We start from the raw sequence: 19728 nt of genomic DNA on the forward strand, positions 1-19728 counted from the left end.
TGCTAAGTCAAAAGCTAAATGATGTAAATTTAAATACCTTAACTGAAATACAATTTTTGGATGGACTCAGAAGGCAAAATTTTCCTTTATAACTTTACTCTGAAAGTTATTTAATTTGTACTTGATTGGCATCTTTTTCATATTTGTCAAATATTGAGGCTACGATTCGAAGTTTTTGTCAACATAAGTAAGAAAAGCCACCATAAACCACCACTGCTTGGTAAGTACAGAACTTCGGGTGTTTGTTTTTACTGTTGAAAAGTTGTTTCAGAGAATCTAGTTTGGACTTAAGTTTGCAGGATGGGAGTCTCAAACATTGAAGGGGGAAGTGCTGAGAGTCTGTAGTGCAGAGTGTAATGACACAGGGTGAGAAAGGTTAGAACAGGACTTCTTTCCCTCTTAACAGTGGGCCCATCTTAAGAGTCAAGGTCTTCTCTGGGCATCTTTCCAACCAGGTAGGTGGTTTGGGAAGCAGCCCTGCTCCATGGGGAAATTCATGCAATGGTGACTCAAATGCAGTTGTTTATAGTTAGTATACATATTTCATTCTCTCAAGTGTTGCAATCATATCTTGTTATAGGAACATAACTCTTTAACTCTGTAAAGGTTACTTAAGAATGAGAATTAGTAATATTTTTATTACTAATTCCCAGTGAAGTTCAAGTCTGTCTTTATGTATTTCTGACAGGATTGTATATGGATTTAAAGCAATACTCCTTTTTCCTCCTACCCCTTTGGCTACTCAATTACCCTGTGACTCCTGTTCTTCCATCCACCCTGAAAAAGCTATAGTTCCTCAGGCTTCTGTACATAGCTCTCCTCATTCTACACACAGTCCTGGCCAACATGACCTGTTCTTACAGCTTCAGAAGTCATTGAGAAGCTATTGGTCCCAAATCTACGTCTCCAGCCCATCCACCTTCTGAGCTGCAGTCGCATTCAACTTTAACACTAGGTTGTCTTCATGTTCTCAATGAAAGGCACCACTGTCCTCTCAATGCCTAACTCAGAAACTGAGCATTCCCCCTTGCTTCCTTTTCCCTATGTCCACATTGGATTAGTCACCAAGTCTTGTGGACTTTCCCTCCTGGCTCCCCTGATCCTTGTCTGCATTCACACTGCACTCAGTTTAGGCCACCTCTCTGCATCTAGTCTTACATGTACTCCTGTCTCCAACATTCTCTCTCTTTTTTTAAAATATATTTTTATTGATTTCAGAGAGGGAAGGAGAGATAGAAACATCAATGATGAGAGAGAATCACTGATCAACTGCCTCCTGCACGCCCCCTACTGGGAATTGAGCCCGCAACCCGGTCATGTGCCCCTGACTGGAATAGAACCTGGGACCCTCCAGTCCACAGGTAGATGCTCTATCCACTGAGCCAAATCAGCTAGGGCCCCAAATTTCTCTTTGCTATAGGCTAGACGCTAGAACCATCACTCTAAAAGTCTGACCACGCAACCCACCTCCAGTGGATTCCCTGTCCTCATGATGGTGCCTGACCTTGATCTGCAAGGTCCTCTACAGTGGTATCTGTCCACTGCTCACCTCTTAACCCTTGGCCCCTTTTGCACATGCTGGTTCCCCTGCCTTGAATGTTCTCCCTCTACTCCCTGGGTTACTATGGCTGGTCCACTGGGTCACTACTTGCATGTCTCTTTCTTTGGGCAGCCTGCCTTTCCTAACTCTGTAAGCTTCCGTTAGCTGACTTTTCTCTTGGACCCCTCACCACCTTCTTAACCCCACATGAAACTTATTCTTCAGCATTCACAAATTCAACTGCTAAGCAGGTACTGTGTTTCATATACAACTGTAATCCCTCCATCACAGGCCTGGTACTGTTGGAGAAATAAGTAATCCTACATTAATGCAATTGGTAAATCTAATTCTCTGCAAGTGAATACACTACACAACCAAGCAGCCTGCAATTCCCTTGATAACAGAATAATTAAGACAGCTGGTTGAAAAGACTTGTATTAAAATATATACACGTATATACCCCAGTGATGTTTTGGTATTAACAGTACATTTCTTCAGAAGCTAAAATGGTTGCTTTTATAAATACCATCTACTTCTTATCTACCTCCTGCTTAGAGATGATATGAAGAAATTCACACAATGACTCAGTTTAACAGGCACTGAAAGGTATGCCCCGTGAGCATGCGCCAGGACCATTTGCCCAAAGGTACTTCCTGCTTACCAATTTACATGGGTGCCATAATCAGGCGAATTGTGAAATGGACTTATTTTACCTGGTGGGACATATAGATATCGGGTTTCTACCTATGCCTTCTCAAATTTAACTACTTTTTGCAAGAATTAAATATGCTTTTAGTCATAGTTTATTATACTTAAAAGAAAAATACACAGTATTTCATTCAGCGCAGGTACTGAGGCAGGTCTGAGGCTAGTTTATTTCTCTCTAGCAGTGGTTCTCAACCTTCTGGCCCTTTACATACAGTTCCTCATGTTGTGGCCCAACCATAAAATTATTTTCGTTGCTACTTCATAACTGTCACGTTGCTACTGTTATGAATCGTAATGTAAATATCTGATATGCAGGATGGTCTTAGGCGACCCCTGTGAAAGAGTCGTTCCACCGCCAAAGGGGTCGCGACCCACAGGTTGAGAACCGCTGCGAGGTTTTAACAACGCACAGGAATTTATAGCTGGTCTTTTTTCCCTTATTGATCACGATACCGCAAAAACTACTGCCTATAATTCAATTACCACCCAGTTTACACGTAGCCCAAGGTCTTCCCCACTGAGCTTCAATAAAGCAGTCATCGTAAGAAGACACATAAAAGTGTGGTGGATAGAAGGTACCACTGCTCCCGCTTTTTAATTTTACAAAGTCTCGAGCCCTTAGAACCGGGGCAGCAATGCTAGATAAGTCACAAACGGGGAGAGAGAAGTTCACCTTAACATTGCTCACACGCGCTCAAGGGGCGCAGTGCCTGTGATGCCAACGCCACCTCTTGCCACCGCTCTAACGTGTCTGGGCTGTGGGATTGCGGAGTCCCAACATCAAAAGAGCCACAGCGTGTGTGCCCCACGTCGCATGGGGAGCCGGCTCGGCGGAGGTGCGCTCGAACCCAACTCCAGCGTGCGGGTGTCAAGGCTTCAACCCTCCCCGCGACTCCAAATCCCAAACGGCAACGCCTTCGAACCATCACCCAGTTAACGACAGCGTGTTTCTAGAAAGGCTACTGTTTCGAGGACATTCATGGATTACTCGTTGCCCACAGCGCCTTTAAGAACACCCACGACGGTGAGGGTGGCTCCTCGGGCCACCGCTACTACCAGCTGCCATCCGCGGGGCAGTTCCTAAGCGCCGGGCAAGGACCTCCGCGCGCTCGCGGTCCCCGCCTTCACCGTCACGGCGACCTCGGAGGGCGGGTTCCAGGCCCCGCCGGGCGCCTGTCAGCCTCCGGCAGGGACTGCGTGGCCATCTCCGAGGGGCGGCCAGGAGGCGTTCCCACGCTTACCAGGGTGAGGGCCACCTCCAGCATGGGGGCGAGGGCCAGGGTGCCATGGAACAAGGGAATACAGTCCACGAAGAGCGTGTGGTGGGCGCCCGGGCCGCCCAGGGGCAGGTGCTCCTTGCGCGGCTTCTGCTTCTCAGCCACCAGCAGTCCATTGACGGCGCAGTGCGGGTACTTGGCTCCATGAAGCACCATCTTGCAGTAGGCCTGGGTGGTCAGCTTCACCCCGGGCATGCTGAGCCCGGGATGGCCCCGGAGGCCCTGGGCGCCGGCTGAGGCCTGGATCGGCTGCCCGGCCGCGCGACGCCTCAGCGGGGAAGTGGGACGAGGCGGCAACTGCTTGGCGCGGCCCGGCCACTGGCGGAGGCCCCCCACAGGCCCACTCCCACTTTGGGCTGGGATTCCTTGGACATCGACTCCGGCACGAGGAAGTCGACAGGCGAGCCTCAGACTCCACTCCCGCAGCTCGCCCGGCGCCGCCGGAAAGCGGTCCCTCAGCGCCCGCCGGAAAGCAGCCCAGCCCGGCGTTTTACGACGTTCGCGGCTTTTCCCCTCCTTCCTCTTCAGTGACCTCTAGCGCTGACGGGCGCGAGGTGGAGTCTTCCACGATCCCGTGGTGCTCTGCGGCTCGGCCTCGCTCTCTTCCGGTCGCGAGCAACCGGGGTGTAGAGGGCGGTCGCGGCGGGCACGGTGGGCTGCGGCAGGTCGGCGGAGGCGGCAGGTGAGGCGAGCGGTGGCCGGTCCGCACTGCCGGGAGGCTGGGGAGGGTCGGGGGCCGGAAGCCATCGGGCCTGAATGCGCGCGGCCCGGCGCCAGCAGGAAGCGGCGTTTGGCCCTCAGACCCGTTGACATTGAGGCTGGACTGCGGGGTTCCAGACTAAGGGCCCGCCGGGTCCCGGCCTATGTGCGGGTCCGAAGCCTCCCTTCGGCTCCCTCCGCCTTGCCCTGACCGCGGACTGGCTTCGGGCTCTGACCTTGGAGCGCCCGCTAGTCGAGGAAGCGGACGCTAGAGGCAGGTCGCCTGCTGGCCGTCCGGGAACGGCCCGGGGCCTGCGTTGCAGCCTCAGCTTACAACGATGTCTGCACGGTCTCCCCGGGTTTAACGGGGCTCGGGTAGAGACGCTCCGCTTCCCGGGCTGGAAGGCGTCCAGCGTCCACCACACGCGGCCTGGCAATGGGGGGAAGAAGAGAAGCGATAGTGGAGGAAGTTCGGCTCTGACGTCATGCTTCTGTTTATTCGGCCCTAATTGGGGTATTTTCTGAATGTGTTGGGGAGCCTATTCATCGGCAACAGCCCCCCAAAAGGTCCAGTTTTAAAGGAATCGTAGGTAGGGGAGGTAGGCCTGAGTCAGGAAGGGTCGAGTGAGGCGTGGGTCATCCAGGTCACCCGTTATCTGCAGGGATTGGAACGGAACCAGGACCATGCTTGCAGCCGTTCTCGCGGGTTTCCCGTCCTAAATACTAAGTGGAATGCAGCGCATGCCACCGTTCCTTGGAGCCATTCCTTACCTTTTCCCTCCAAACAAAGGAGCCCATCATGGCAGCACAGTGCTTTACGATTTCTAGCTTTTTCAGTGTCCTTATTATAACTCCCCTTGTTTTTTAAGGACGCCAGTTTTCTGCTAATTGCCTGAATCTCGTATATATTATGGCATTTGGTTTATAATGAAGTTCCATAAAGACGTGCTGACTACGAAGAAAAACCTTATCCTAGGTTATTTTGTGAATTCAGAGTCAGTAACGAATGGGTCATGTATGTTGGGAATTCAGAGTCAGTAACGAATGGGTCATGTATGTTGGGGAGAAGAAAACAAAAGAATTTCACTGACTTTGAAAATGCACTGGGGCAAAAAGAAGAATCGTTCCTCGTGGGTGTTTGCCCTCATTCATAGAGAAGGTGTACGCTTTTATCTTTCAGAATGTTGACAACCAGAGTATTTAGCCTGATTGGCAAGCGAGCAATTTCCACCTCGGTGTGTGCACGAGCACACGGTAAGTTAACTTTACTTTTACCTAGGCTGAGGTAATTTCATTTAGCTCTTGCTGTGTGTAAGGCCCTGTGCCGGGGTTTCAGACACAGATGGCTAAGATCCTGCTGTTGGATTTGAGGGGGGGGGGGGGGAGGTGGAGGGGGGGGGATAAATATTTTAACAGGGGTCACAGAGTTCTGTATTAAAGATTATTTATGAATCATTGAATACTAGTCCTGGGTCTTTGCTTCTACTGATATTTTCTCCTTTTTTCCTTTTCAAGTTCAAGTTCCACCCCTTTTCAAGAGTTCCTCTTCACTGTACCTGGTTTTAATGACCTCCTCCCCCTCCAAAAAACTTCCAGTCACTTACCTTTAATACTGTTTACATTATTGGGGCATTGGAAAGGAAAGAGCTTGGGCTTCCTGCCTGAGCTGGGTTTAATCTCATTTTAGTTTTAGGCTAGCTACTTAAGTTTAGGAATCTGTTTTCTTACCTGAAATATATGTAAAGAACTTAGTTCAGTGCTCGGCACATAGCAAGTTCAGTTTTGCACTTATCAAGCATCTTCTTTGTGCCAGACACCATCAGGCACTGAGAATAAAACCAATATGAAATGTGGAGTCTTTCCACAAGAATGAATGTTTGCCGTCCGGAGAGGGACAGATACATGCAGACAGTGCTTCAGTAACAGATGGCCCCTGCGGAGAAGGGTTTAGCCTGGCTTGGAGTTCAGAGGAAGCTTCTGGAGGGGAGGCTTGGCTTTGCTGAAAGACTAGCAGGTTTCACCTCACCTTCAAGAGGGGAATGGCACTCCAGGCAGAGGGAAAGGGAGCAGAAGGACAGAATGCGAGTCAGCATGGCAGGGTGTGTTACTGACGGTCAATTGCAAGGCTTGAGTGATGGGTGATGAACTTGGAAAGCAAGGTTTATGTATCTAGGGGATCAATAACTTGTAACTTCTGTTAACTGAACCGCTTTATATGTGAATTTTTCTTGAAATTGTGTCCTTTAATTAGTGATACTGTTGTCTTAAATTTCTCTATATTCCTTATTGCCCAGGATAACACTATGGATACAGACTCTCAAACAGATCATTTTATTAAGAGTTATTGAAATGTGTTATTTAAACAAGTAAGTAATAAAGAAAAAATCATTGTTTCATACATACAGAAAGAAACACCTTCATTAAAAGCCTAAGAGGTCACTATGACAAAGATCACATTTTATTTCCATTTTGGTTTGCTGATCGTTTTTTGTTTGTTGAGTTTGTTTGAGGTATAATTTATGGAAAGTAAAATATGGATTTTGATAAGCTCACACAGTGTGTAACGACGACTCCATCAGGACATACATCTCCATCACCCCCCAAATTCCTTCATCTACCTTTGGTCATTCTGCTCCTTTATAAGAAGCCAATTTCTATCTCCTTATAGAGGTATTGGCTATGACTTACTCTTAGCTATTACTTTTGGTGAGGAATTAAGATCAAATCAGTCCCTTCTTGGAAACCCTCCAGTGCCTTCTCATACCTAAAGGAAGATCTGAAGTTGGCCTTTCTGATCTCATTATATCATACTCAAGTAAAGAGCCCAACCAGCCCTCCTTGTTTGCTCAAAGTCTCAGCGGTCAGTAGTACAGTATTCTTTTCCTCATACACATTAGGTTGGTCCCTCCTGCCTCAGCTCCTGAGTTGTGGGAGGCTGCCTCTAATCATCTCCCTCCATGCAAATGTTACTTTAGAATAGCCTTTCCTGAGCACCTGTTCTAAAGATGCTCTGTCATACATCACCCTGCTTTGTTTTTCCTTAGAGCACTTATATACTGTGGGTTTGTATGTATGTGTGTATGAGCATTGTCTATTGGTGCCTCTAGAGCAGTGGTTCTCAACCTTGGCTGCACATTAGAATCACCTGGGAATCTTTTTAAAATCCTGATTTCTGGGCCTCATCCTCTGGAAATTCTGTTTCTTTGTTATGGGGTGGGGCCACAACATTAGTAACAAAGAAACAATTTCCGAGGATGAGGCCCAGAAATCAGGATTTTAAAAAGATTCCCAGGTGATTCTAATGTGCAGCCAAGGTTGAGAACCACTGCTCTAGAGTGCAAGTTTTTTGAGTCCAGGGACCATGCCTGTCTTACTCATTGCTGCATCTCTAGCACTCCGTAGGCAGATGGGGGAAACTATAGTCCATTAGAGAAGTCAGGTCATTTACTTTCTCTTTTTTTTTGTTTTTTTGTTAATCCTCACCTGAGGATATTTTTCCATTGATTTTTAGGAAGAATGGAAGGGAAGGGGAGAGACAGAGACAGAGAGAAACATTGATGTGGAGAGACATCGATTGGTTGCCTTCCACACACGTCCCCAGCCTGCAACCGAGGTATACTAGTATGCCCTTGACTGGAATTGACCCCAGGACTCTTTAGTCTGCAGGCTGACGCTCTATCCACTGAGCCAAACTGGCTAGGGCTTTCTCTTTTTTTTTTTTAACTTCACCCAAGGATATTTTTCCATTGATTTTTTGTTTTTTTGTTTTTTTTTTTTTTTAGAGAGAGTGGAAGAGGGAGGGAAAGACAGAGAAACATCGATGTGAGAGAGGCACATCGATTGGTTGCCTTCTGCATGTGCCCAGCCTGGGCTGGGGAGAAGCCTACAGCGTGATATGTGCCCTTGACCACACTTGAACCCGGGACCCTTTGGCCGCAGGCCGATGCTCTATCCACTGAGTCAAACTTTTCTGTCTTTTGAAAAGGAATGTTTAGTATGTTAATCTTTGCTTCTTGCCCCCCTCCATTTACTGGCCCCAAGTGCTAAAGAGCCTCTAGCAGGCCTGAGGTCACAGACTGGCCATTCTTGTTCTAGAAAATGCAGTATTATGCTTAGAGTGCTCCTAGGTTATGAGCATTTACAGTCATGCCCCGCTTAACAGCTGGGATACATTCTGGCAAATGTGTCGTTAGGCGATTTTACAAACCTAGATGGTAGAGCCTACTCCGCACCTAGGCTGTGTGGCATAGCTACTGCTCCTAGGCTGCAAGCCTGTGCGCATGTCACTGAACAAAACCACACGAGATGGAGTGAAACGGAGAGAAAATGACGTAATCAAGAATGGTAAACTCGAGACGTATGAGGCTGCTGCCAGTGTAACATGGCATACTGTTAACAGATACCTTCTAAGTAGGAAGAGGACACGATAATAATAAAAAGTACAGTATAGTGACTACATAAACCAGTAACATAGTCATTTATTAAGTATTATATGTACTGTACATGTATACTTTTATGTAAGACTGGAAGCACAGTAAGTTTACACCAGCATCACCACAACACACACAATAATGTGTGCCCTGACTGGGAATTAAACCATGAACTCCTGGTTCATAGGTTGACGCTCAACCACTGAACCACACTGGCTGGGCACTAGGCGTATTTTTAATAATTCATGTGTAAGCTGAGTGCTGGTATACAGCCATTATTTTTAGTTCACTCATCATTTTAATAGAATCTTAGAATTGTAAAATTGGGAAGTAATTCTAGCCATTTTCATATCAGATCCTTTTGGGTTAAGATTAAGTAAAAATATAAAAATGGTAGTCATTTGTGTGACAAAGATAAGTATCTAGAGAAATTATACTGCTTTGCTTTAGGTTGAATGTTTTATTTTACTATTAACATGATTTGGGAGATTTTAACCATTGGGACTAAGCTAATGAAAGGAAAGCATTTTTGCAGGACTTCATACCTCTAGATCAGTGGTTCTCAACCTTCCTAATGCCGCGGCCCTTTAATACAGTTCCTCATGTTGTGGTGACCCCCAATGTCATTGTTACAAATTAAACATAATTAAAGCATAGTGATTAATCACAAAAACAATATGTAATTATATATGTGTTTTCCGATGGTCTTAGGCGACCCCTGTGAAAGAGTTGTTCGACCCCCAATGGGGTCAGGATGCACAGGTTGAGAACCGCTGCTCTAGATCAATTTGGAACACCTTGCAGATGTTTGATAGAATTGAAAAAACAGTTTTTAGCTGTAGGAAAACCCTAAGTAAAAACTAAAATATTCTTTTCTGCTGTCTGAACTTTCCCCCTCTTTAATTAATACATGGGTACATGCTTATTTTAAGGAACTAAAATTTCTTCCTATTTGAGCAGAAATCCCCATTTCATCCTCTCTTCTTCTGATAACAACTTGAGTTTACTTTTCCCAGAGGTTTCTGTGTTTATATGAGTATATATACATGATTTACATTTTTAAAAAGAAAAATAAAACAACTCCGATATTGCTCTGTGACTTGATGAGTACATGATTGTTTTTTCCTTTTGAACACATGGATCTTCTCTCTCCTGTAGTGAGTTGTTTCCTGCTATACATATATCCTCTTGATTCTCTTCCTTTGCTCTTTTTCTTTTCCAGAGTACTTATTTTCTAACATGCTTTGTAATTTACATGTCTGTTATATTTATTTGTTTCCCATTTTGAGCATGTAGTCACCAGTAGGTGGTATTCTATGCTTTGTTCTCTAATGATTTCAGATGTCTAGAATCACACTTAGCATATAGCAGATACTCAGTAAACATTTGTTGAACAGGTAAATGAATGGCTCAGTGATACACATTTCTAAGGAGCTAGCTAATCTGTATTGGATACAGGTGTTTTTTCCCCGGATAACAAACAGTGAAGCAGTAACCATCTTTTCATATGTCTTTGTTTCTCAACTTTGAATACTTCTTTTTTGTTGTTATTTTGTTAACACCCGAGGATATTTTTCCATTGATTGTTTTTTTAAAAAAGCATATTATTATTGATTTCAGAGAGGAAGGGAGAGGGAGAGATAGAAACATCAATGATGAGAGAGAATCATTGATCAGTTGCCTCCTGCACATACCACACTGGGGATTGAGCCTGCAACCGGGGGATATGCCCTGACGGGGGATTGAACCATGACTTCCTAGTTCATAGGTCGACGTTCAACCACTGAGCCACGCTGGCTGAGCTTCCATTGTCTTTTAGAGAGAGTGGATGAGAGAGGAAAAGACAGAAACATTGATGTGAGAAAAACACTTTATGAGTTTTATATTGTTTTTGTTCTTCATTAGTTTGAGTCACTTGCAGAAGGGCCTTTCTTTAGTTCAGTGTCCATCTAAGGGAGGGGAGCCTTTGTCTTACCTCTGCGTGACTATTCTTAGTTCCAAGAAGTGCTGCCTCTCTGAGCAGCTGCTCCTGGTAGGTATCTGTTTTGCTGTGATGAAACCTGCTACTGTTAACTGTTTACCTACCATCCTCATTCGGCCAGCTGGGCCACACAGGACAATTCTGCTTCCTGTTCCGTATTATAGTCCTTTAGCTATTTGGAACAGTGGTTGCAGCCCCTTAGGATGACAGGTTTTCAGAGTGTGCATACATGTGCTTATTTTGGTTTTTAGAAAGTACCACCTGGTTTGTAACTGTGAATCTATGTGAATTTTCAAATATTTATCCACTGTTTTTTTAGGGAGTGTTGTGAAGAGTGAAGACCTTTCTCTCCCGGCTTATGTTGATCGGCGTGACTATCCCTTGCCTGATGTGGCCCACGTCAAGAACCTCTCTGCCAGCCAGAAGGCTTTGAAAGAGAAGGAGAAGAACCCCTGGAATAGTCTATCGATTGATGAGAAAGTTGAATGTGGGTATTGAAGGGAAGTAAGGTACAGTGTGTGAGAGATTGTTTTTACTCTGAGCGCTGGCGTGCTGCCCAGAGACCAGCATATACCGAGGCTCGGTGTGTTGTGTTTCTGTGGTCTGCTGGCTGGGGACCTCATCTGGGGAGAAGCATGAACATGGATGCAGAACAGTTAAGTTTGGGTCAGTTAAGTCTGTAGCATGTGGATGCAGCATCTCTGCTTCTGCTGGGTGGGACTGGGTTTACTGTAAATGATTGACGTAAGGTCAGCAAAACATCAGGTAGGAAAGGGTAATGAAAATAACTAAATTGACCCTTATACTGTATTCTATGGAAGACTCAGTTTTTTTATTTCTTTAATTTTTATTGTTTATTTTGCCCAAAGCAAACTCCGTGCATTTTATTACCTCCTTGACCCCTTATGTGCACGTGTGACAGCTTGTGTGTGTACATGCATGAGTGTATTATGGCTTCAGGCCTCTCTGTTGTATTTCTCAGCTCCATGTTCATCCTTCACTGTGTTGTGGGGAGAAATGGTGGAGCACTGTGGATGAGGGAGTGGTTGGTCTCTGTAGCTTGTTATGCCTGCAAATGGCTGTTCTTTATGCTCCCAGTGTATCGCATTAAGTTCAACGAGAGCTTTGCTGAAATGAACAGGAGCACGAATGAATGGAAGACAGTTGTGGGTGCGGCCATGTTCTTCATCGGCTTCACTGCTCTCGTTCTGATCTGGGAGAAGCGCTTTGGTGAGTAGAGAGGAAACAAGAGGCTGTGTGCCTGAATGGTTCAGGTGAAAAGCCCCCAGCAACACAAGAGCTGGAGTTAGCCAGCACAGCTTCATCTTTCAGTTCCCAGGAGTGGGCTGGGGCGGGGGAGCCTTCACATAAGGTAGGGTCCTCCAGTCTAGGTTCCATCCCAGGACTGTTGATCAGGTTTGTGAAACTGGCTAAGCCAGAATCCCATTCAGGGTGAGCCATACCTGCATGGTAGTGAACTGCTTACCTACTTTGTACCGTACACCACATTTTCAGTAGATATTTGCTCACCAGTCAGCTAGCAGGTGATGTAGTAAAAAAGAGAAGAAAACTTACTCATTAAAGGACTGTTTTAGCTGTTTAGGGACTGCATCTCAATAACGAGAATTCTGGGTCAGAAGACCTAACAGTTTCTGCTCAGTGTTGGGGCTATCTACTCATCCTAGTGCTGCCTCTTCTGTGTTCTGTATGTCCAGGCAGAATAGGTATTTTCCCATTCTGAGCAGATAACAATCTTGTACTTGTGGTTTGATTGTGGATATATCTTTGATCCTCTCCCAAGTCACCTTGGCTCTGTTTATGCTCTGTGCTACTCTGTAACCCTATTAGCTATGTCCAATAGAGAAAACATTCTGATTTTAGCTTAAGTGTTTAATTGCTAACTTACAAAGGAATAATTTGGAACTATCAAGACTTGTCAGTGCCCAGAATTCAAAACCAGTGCATTTGCATAGGCATTGGTGTTGAGTGGCAGATGACTTCACTGACCTGCTTGCCAGTATGTTGTAACAGACCTAACCAATATAGCACATTACTTTAGAAACAACTAGTCAAGATACTGTTGTCTCATGAAGTTGTTTTGGACTGTAGTGTATGGCCCCATCCCGCACACCTTTGAAGAGGAGTGGGTGGCCAAGCAGACCAAGAGGATGCTCGACATGAAGGTCAGCCCGATCCAGGGCTTCTCTGCCAAGTGGGACTACGACAAGAACGAGTGGAAGAAATAAGAACCTGCCATTCACACCTCACCTTGTTCTGTCATTTCCTTGCAGTTCTGCATATTCACTGGAAACTGCTCTGTTGCAGTCCCAATGCAAATAAACGCACAGTTTACTTGAAATCCTTGTGATTGGTTTCTTGATGATAACTAAATGAAAGTGTCCGTTATTTGTAACACAGGTTTTTCCCAAGTGTCTGAAGTAATATATTTTGGGTGTAAATGAAATGGCAAAAGTAGATTGTGTACAGGGACATCATGTAAAAACTAAAAATATAGAGTCATCTGATGTGGGATGTTTTAATTCGGTTTATGATGAGATTTGTATGAGTAAAATCCCCTTATTGTAGCCAGATGGATAGAAGTCACTATGACCACTTCCCCTTATATTTATCAATGTTGGCTGGGTGGGTGGACCATGTGCCTGGGAAGGGCAGGAGGTCTCAATGATAGACTCATTTCCCTTGGCCTACTTGTGGCTTGCTCAGCTCCCTGGCTACTCAGGCTTTGATCCAAAAAGCTACAACAAAGCCAATGCCAGGCAAGGCAGTGATTTAAGGAACATTATCCTGTCCCATGGCAAGATTCTTGTAGGGTTCTCATCCCACTGTCCTGTTCTGCCCTGTTCTAACCCTAGTTCCCTTTGCTGGTCCCAGGAGACCCTATAGCAGTGGTTCTCAACCTTCCTAATGCCACGACCCTTTAAAACAGTTCCTTATGTTGTGGTGACCCCCAATTTCATTGCTACAAATTGAACATAATTAAAGCATAGTGATTAATCACAAAAACAATATATAATTATATATGCGTTTTCCGATGGTCTTAGGCGACCCCTGTGAAAGGGTCGTTCGATCCCCAAAGGGGTAGCGACCCACAGGTTGAGAACCGCTGCCCTATATGGAGAAGCAGAATAAATCCTGGAACACAAGCTACCTGGGGAGAACTGCGGAGAATACTCATTCCCAGCAGTATCAGTGTAGGAATGAGGCGAGGGTGGGAGGTGACCCTGGAGAAGCTCAGCTTTAAGTTGGACGGGAACTCTGTCCCTAGAACTTGTTTAAGGGAATGTCACAGGAGGAGGGCCTTAGGTAGTTAACCAGTTTAAAGTTAAGAGCAGGTTAAATATAGCCTGTGATTGTAGTGTCTTCTGGCTGCTTAGAAATGCCCTTGATCCCTGGTTCTCAAAGGGCCAGCTGATTCCCTGGGAGGCTCTCCTGCCTGGTGGGGAAAAGGAAATGTCTGGGAGCATGCGGGCCCGGCTGTGGCTTTGGCTACAAATCTTGGACCTCCTACTGAGTGATGCCATTTTCAGTTCCCTTCCAAGGTGAGCCGACCTGGCCCAAGGTCACCCCTGGCCCATCACCTGCTCTTAAATGACATTGGTGGTGTACCTTCCCTGGGCTAGGCATTCCCAACACCACCATCTTAGGACAACCCCTGGAGAAGGGGCTGTTAGTCTAGATTACACTTTGGAACTGAATGGGCTGGAGACAGGGCTTTGCTTGAGTGGAAACAAGTAGGCGATAGAAATGGTGTTTGCAGGTCCTTCTGAGCCCCAAACCGTTTCTATCCTTGAAGAGCTCCAGTCTCCCTGAGCCCGAGACTTTCCATGGAATAATCAGGCTCTCCTGGGTCAGCCATGGAGTAATCAGGCTTTCCTGGGTCTCCCTGACCTCATAGGAGCCTGCTCTCTTGAACTTGCTAAGAGGATTCCATTTGTACATCAGTTTCAGATTCTAAACTGACTTATCTCCCATTCTCTTTGTGAGTTTAGGCCTTAAAAAAACAACCAAAAAACCCTTTAATGTCATTTTAGTGCAAATTTGGGAGGGAGTAGAGTTAATGCTAGGTTCAACCCACCATCCTTCAGCTGGGGATCTACTTGACCATTTATTGATCATCTTTATGTCATAGGGATGTAATGGTGACCATGACCCTTGGGGCCCTCACCCTCATGGAGGACAAGTAAAACATTAATGGATAAAATACTGGGAAGATTTAACAATGCTCCTGGGGGCTGAGGGGGGCGGGGGATATTTGGGTAGGTGTGGGAACAATTTGAGTTTGGTTGGGAGAGACCTCACCAAGGAGGTAACACGTGAGCTGAGACTTGAATGAGAAGGAGCCACTCACGCCAAAACTTGGGTGAAGATGGGTGACAGGTGGAGATAGTTCCAAACTCAGAAGGACACAAAGCCCCTAAGGCAGGACGGGTTGTTCAGGAATTAAGAGACATCAATGGGGCCTGATCTGGAGCACTATGAGAGTGGAAGGATGTGGGGATGAGGGTGGAGAGTGCGGATGCCTGAGTATGGGGCCTCAGGCCTGGGAATGAGTTTGGGTTGAGGTCTCTTTTTTTGGCCTCTCTCCCTTATTTTATACAATTTTGTTGGAGGTTGATTTTACAATTGAGCCTTTAGATAACAGGATATTCAGAAGGAACTGTGACTGAATTTGAGCAGCAATTCACACAGCTCAAGGGTAAATCTATGACTGTGGGACTTACTGAGTCCTCATTTTGGGATGAGGGCAAGAACATCTTTTGAATGAAGGATATTTGTATCTTCTTTGGTGGGGCTGTAGACTTGTTTTGATGTATGGAGGTTCATAAATGTGTAGAGCAATGTGCATGGTCTCTGAGTAGCCTAAGGGACGGACTGTGCCAGGTAAGTTACTGTCTTGCAGCTTCAAACCCACCCTTCCGTACCTGCTGACAGATGTTGGCGCTGGGAGGCTGCAAACTGAATTTCAGCTTGGCCCGCTGGCTTGGCCTCTGTGACTAGAGCCCTGAGGGAGCCTAGAAGGCTGGAGGAGAAAGGAGCTCTTTTGTCTGCTTCCTGTGTCCTGCCTGTTTCTGTTTCCTGTCTGCTTTCTATTGGTGTCCTGTTTACTTCCTGTGAGTGTCACCCAGCAGGTGTGTTCACCCCAGCAATGGCAGTTCTCTCCGTAGCTGCAGCCGTTTGCTGTTCAGTTGTGTCCACGCTGCAGGAGCAGCCTCAGCACACTTCTGTGAGAAGCCCAGGCACTGGGGAAGAGCAGCACACAGCAAGGCCCAAGATGTTGAGGAGTGTCTGCATGAGCTCCCGTGCAGCTCAGAGGCCGCCAGACGGAGCTTTAAGAAGCCTGAGGTTTCCCGGGTCCCACAAGGTGTCACAGAATGCTCTGAAAGGGAGGATGGTGAATTTTTTGGAAAAGAACAATTGAATAAATTGAACATCTATTTTTAATTTAGCTTTGATATTGGCATTGAAGGGGGAAAAGCTGTTATTAGGTTAGGAGGTGTAGAAAGGGCCATCTTTTGAACTTCCTTACATACAGAGGATTTTGCAGAAATTCAGGTAGACAGTCTATTGTGTCTAATTTCACTTCAAAACTGGAGTTTTACTCTAGATATGAGGAGTAACCAGTACTGTTCCTGCAGCTCTCAGACATGTTCAATACTGACTCAGTCCACAATATGGTACTTATATTTTTGATTTTTTTGAGGATCCTTTGTACTGCTTGCAATGTGGCTCTACTGATTGACATTCTTCCCACCCGTGCACAAGGGTTCCCTTTTCTCCACATCCCTGCCAGCATTTGTTACCTCTTACCTTTCTTATAATACCCATTCTAACAGGTGTGAGGTGATACCTCATTGTAGTGTTAACTTTTATTTCCCTAATGATTAGTCATATTGAACATCTTTTCAGATACCTGTTGGCCTTTAGTATATATTCGTTGGAAACATGTTTGTTCAGGTCCTTTGCCCACTTGAGATATGGTTAATTTGTGCTGGTGTCCTCATCAGCCTTGAGCCACAGTTCCTGTTCCAGAGCAGGGGCTCAGATGCCTTTTAAAGGGTTCTCTTTAGCTTGCAGGTATCTCGTATCGTGCGATAGGACCTGCGTATTGGAGAGTTGGACCTGGTATTTCAGTGGGCTGCATTCTCAGTGTTGAACAGCAGAGGGTGTGCTGAGACCTAGCCCATCCTGTTTGTAGAGAGGGGCATCCAGAAACCTGTACCAGGGCAGAGCGATCAGGGGCTTTCCCCTGGAGCTTCTTCCAGCCCAGAGGGTGAGGCATGGATGGCACACTTGTCCACACACCTTCCTCTTTACGTGTCTCTACTCATAGCAGTGTTTCACCAATAGGCAAGGGATTCCCAGGGCAGCACTGGCCAAACCCATCACTCACCAGGCATTCACTGCAATTTCCTCTCCAGCTGCCTTTTCTCTGTCCTGCAGAATCATCAGGCCCACAGGGACATGCTCTGGAAACTTCATTTCACCACCAGGGATCTTTGCACGGCTCTGACGTGGCACAGTTACCAAGAGCAAAACATAATGTACGAGGGTGTGATGTAGGCTTACAACGCTGGAAAAAATGTTCCTGAGAGCCAGTGGCAGGTAGCTACTGACACCACTGCACTCTAAGTCAAAGTGCACAGGACTTTATTTTTGAAGTAGGCCGGCAAGGGGTTAAGTGGACCGTCACCAACTCGGGCTGCCTGGGTCCCAGCCCCTGCTTACTGCCCTATGTGCATTATTTTTTCATTTGAGCTGTGAAGTCATTCTCCCATTTTATAGATTAAGGGAGGGGGCACAGAGAGGTTAAGTGTCTTGTCCACGGTCCACACAGCCAGTAAAGGCAGAGCTGGTATTCGAATCCCCACTGGCCTATGGCAGAGCCCAGTCAATGTCTGTTGTGTAACTGTTTTTGCTTGGGTACCTTGTGCAATTCCTGGCACATAGTAGGTGTTCAGTAAGTGTTCAGCGAATAAGCAAACATGCCCAAATCTTAAGGGGCTTTTCACAGGGCTTCATCTTTTGCCCTAATAGCCACCTCACCCCCAAACCAAACCAAACCAAACCAAAACAAAACAAACCAAACTTCAACAACAAAACCAGCTAAACTCAGATGTCCACTGCTCTCAAACTGACCAGTTACTGAGCCCTTTCTGCCTGCCCTGCCCTGCAGGCAGCACCTCATCCTGGGATGGGTGTTAGGCATCCTATTCCCTTCGTAACAGTAGTTGTGTGGTGCGAGTGGCAGATTCAGTCCATGCACCACCAGGGCCTGCGTCGCAGAGAAGCGTGGAAAGCAGGATTATCATCTTTGGGGATTACAAACGCCTTTAAGGATCTAATGGACGCTCTGGCTGCTACTCTCAAAAATGCACTCATTGAGATCCAGCCCCAATTATTGCTAGTCTGAGGTAGGTCTGAGGATGAGGGTGACCAACTTGCCTTGGTTTTCCTGGGACATTCCCAGTTTTAGCACTCAAGCCCTGCATTCTTAGTGTTGCAATTTAGCTGATTGATTCTGCCGATTACTGAGGCAGAAAATAGCTCTAACTGGTATTTTTTGTAATTTATTAAAAAAATTTAAAAACTTTTTTTCAGTTATTAAATGCCAGTGATTCAAGATTATATGTTTTAAGTGCTTTGCCTAGTGGTTAGACATGTATATAACGTGTGAAGTGATTCCCCCTGCCCCCATGTCTAGTACCCATTTGACAGCATACACAGTTATTACAATGCTATTGGCACATCCGGGAAGCATCTCCCAGGACGGCCCCCACCTGTCCACATTTGAATCAGACATCTTCACTAAGGCTGCATGGAGATGGCTGTCATATCCCAAGTGAACACGAGGTGGCATCCAGGCTCCGTGCCTGTCCTTGGACCCACAGAGGCTGGCTCTGCATTGATTTTTCTCTCTCAGACTCGCCTACTGAAAAGTTAGAAGGAGATTTTGTGCAATCTGGATTATGGGGCAATGGCCTGAATTGTTTTGCCATGCGTGTGATGTTCCTTTGAAAGTCTTGTGTTTGATTGTGAAAATCCATGGGAATTTTTTATTTTGCTCCATGACACTGCTGTATTTTAAAAAAATATGTTTTTATTGATTTGAGAGAGAGAGGAAGGAAGAAGGAGAGAGAGAGAAACATCGATGTGAGATTGGCTGCCTCCTGCACAATCTGACGAGGAATCAAACTGGCAACCTTTCAGTGCACGGGATGAGGTTCAACCAACTGAGCCACACTGGCCAGGGCTGTATTTGTGTTAATATAGAAATAATTATTCCCACACATTACAAATATAATTGACACCCTCTCCCCCCAGAAAATGCTTTTGCAGCCTCTTGGCACGGCACACATCAAAGGTCAATGGGCCTCCTCTGGCTTGAAAAGCTCAGAACGACATGATTGGGCTCCAGATTTACCCCTGGCCTACACAGGGGGAGAAATGAGACTGACTGTCCCCTTTGCTCATTTCCTCATCGATGCTAAGCTTCTGCTCTGGGAAGGACAGGACTCCATCCTCAGGGATCTTCATCCGCTCAGTTAATTCCAGTTTACTTATGAACACGTGTCATAACCAAATTATCCACAAACTGCTTTCTACTCCCATGCTTCTGAGCTTGTGAGGATGAATGTTATGTAACAGAGCTAAAACCATCTAAGAGAGCATGTCGAAGACTCACTTTAGAGATGTGGAAATAGACACTCAGGGAGCAGTCTCTGAAGCAAGTCAAAGGGACTCGGGCTGAGGCCTTCCCTCTTCCTGCCTGTTTTTGCTGTCTGTCACTGGGGAACTGGCAAGATGCCCAAGCAAATCCTAAAACTCTGGCCAGATACAGCTGCAGCTCCCTACATGCCTGCTGGACTCATGCACTCCCAGAGTTTATGCTCATGGACTCTCAGAACTGATTTTGCTGCTTCGTAACCCAGGGTCTGTCCATGGCGATGGTGTGGTTCTCACGTTGATGACACTAGGTTTTAAGAGGAAAACAAAGTTTCCAGAGACCTCTTCAGGGTCCTTTTACTTTGACTCTGTCTCTCAGCTTAAAGTCGCTGAGTCCAGGCTCAGCCT

At 46.1% G+C, this 19728-nt stretch overlaps 2 protein-coding genes across 2 annotated transcripts in view; one reads left to right on the forward strand and one right to left on the reverse strand.

Annotated features, from left to right (window-relative positions):
* The window catches only part of EMC8 (ER membrane protein complex subunit 8), a 20483-nt gene extending 16515 nt beyond the window's left edge, over positions 1-3968 (reverse strand). The window contains exon 1 of the mRNA XM_081107642.1: positions 3490-3968. Coding sequence (XP_080963768.1) covers positions 3490-3720 — 231 coding nt within the window. The 5' untranslated portion in view covers positions 3721-3968. The remainder of the gene's footprint in view (positions 1-3489) is intronic.
* Positions 3966-12994, forward strand: COX4I1 (cytochrome c oxidase subunit 4I1). Its single transcript, XM_081107643.1, has 5 exons — positions 3966-4207; positions 5405-5478; positions 10955-11122; positions 11734-11865; positions 12745-12994. Exons 2-5 carry the CDS (start codon positions 5406-5408, stop codon positions 12879-12881), a joined length of 510 nt encoding a protein of 169 aa, XP_080963769.1. The 5' UTR covers positions 3966-4207; position 5405; the 3' UTR covers positions 12882-12994.
* The last annotated feature ends 6734 nt before the right edge of the window (positions 12995-19728 follow it).

Source organism: Myotis nattereri, assembly GCF_964212035.1.
Source record: "Myotis nattereri genome assembly, chromosome: 15".
Taxonomy (NCBI): domain Eukaryota; kingdom Metazoa; phylum Chordata; class Mammalia; order Chiroptera; family Vespertilionidae; genus Myotis; species Myotis nattereri.

Bases quoted from the DNA above. Each gene is read 5' to 3' on its own strand.
- COX4I1 (XM_081107643.1), top strand. From the start codon at position 5,406: ATGTTGACAACCAGAGTATTTAGCCTGATTGGCAAGCGAGCAATTTCC. The intron at 11,123-11,733 runs GTGGGTATTGAA...TTATGCTCCCAG, and splicing joins GATTGATGAGAAAGTTGAAT to TGTATCGCATTAAGTTCAAC. The intron at 11,866-12,744 runs GTGAGTAGAGAG...TTTGGACTGTAG, and splicing joins GATCTGGGAGAAGCGCTTTG to TGTATGGCCCCATCCCGCAC.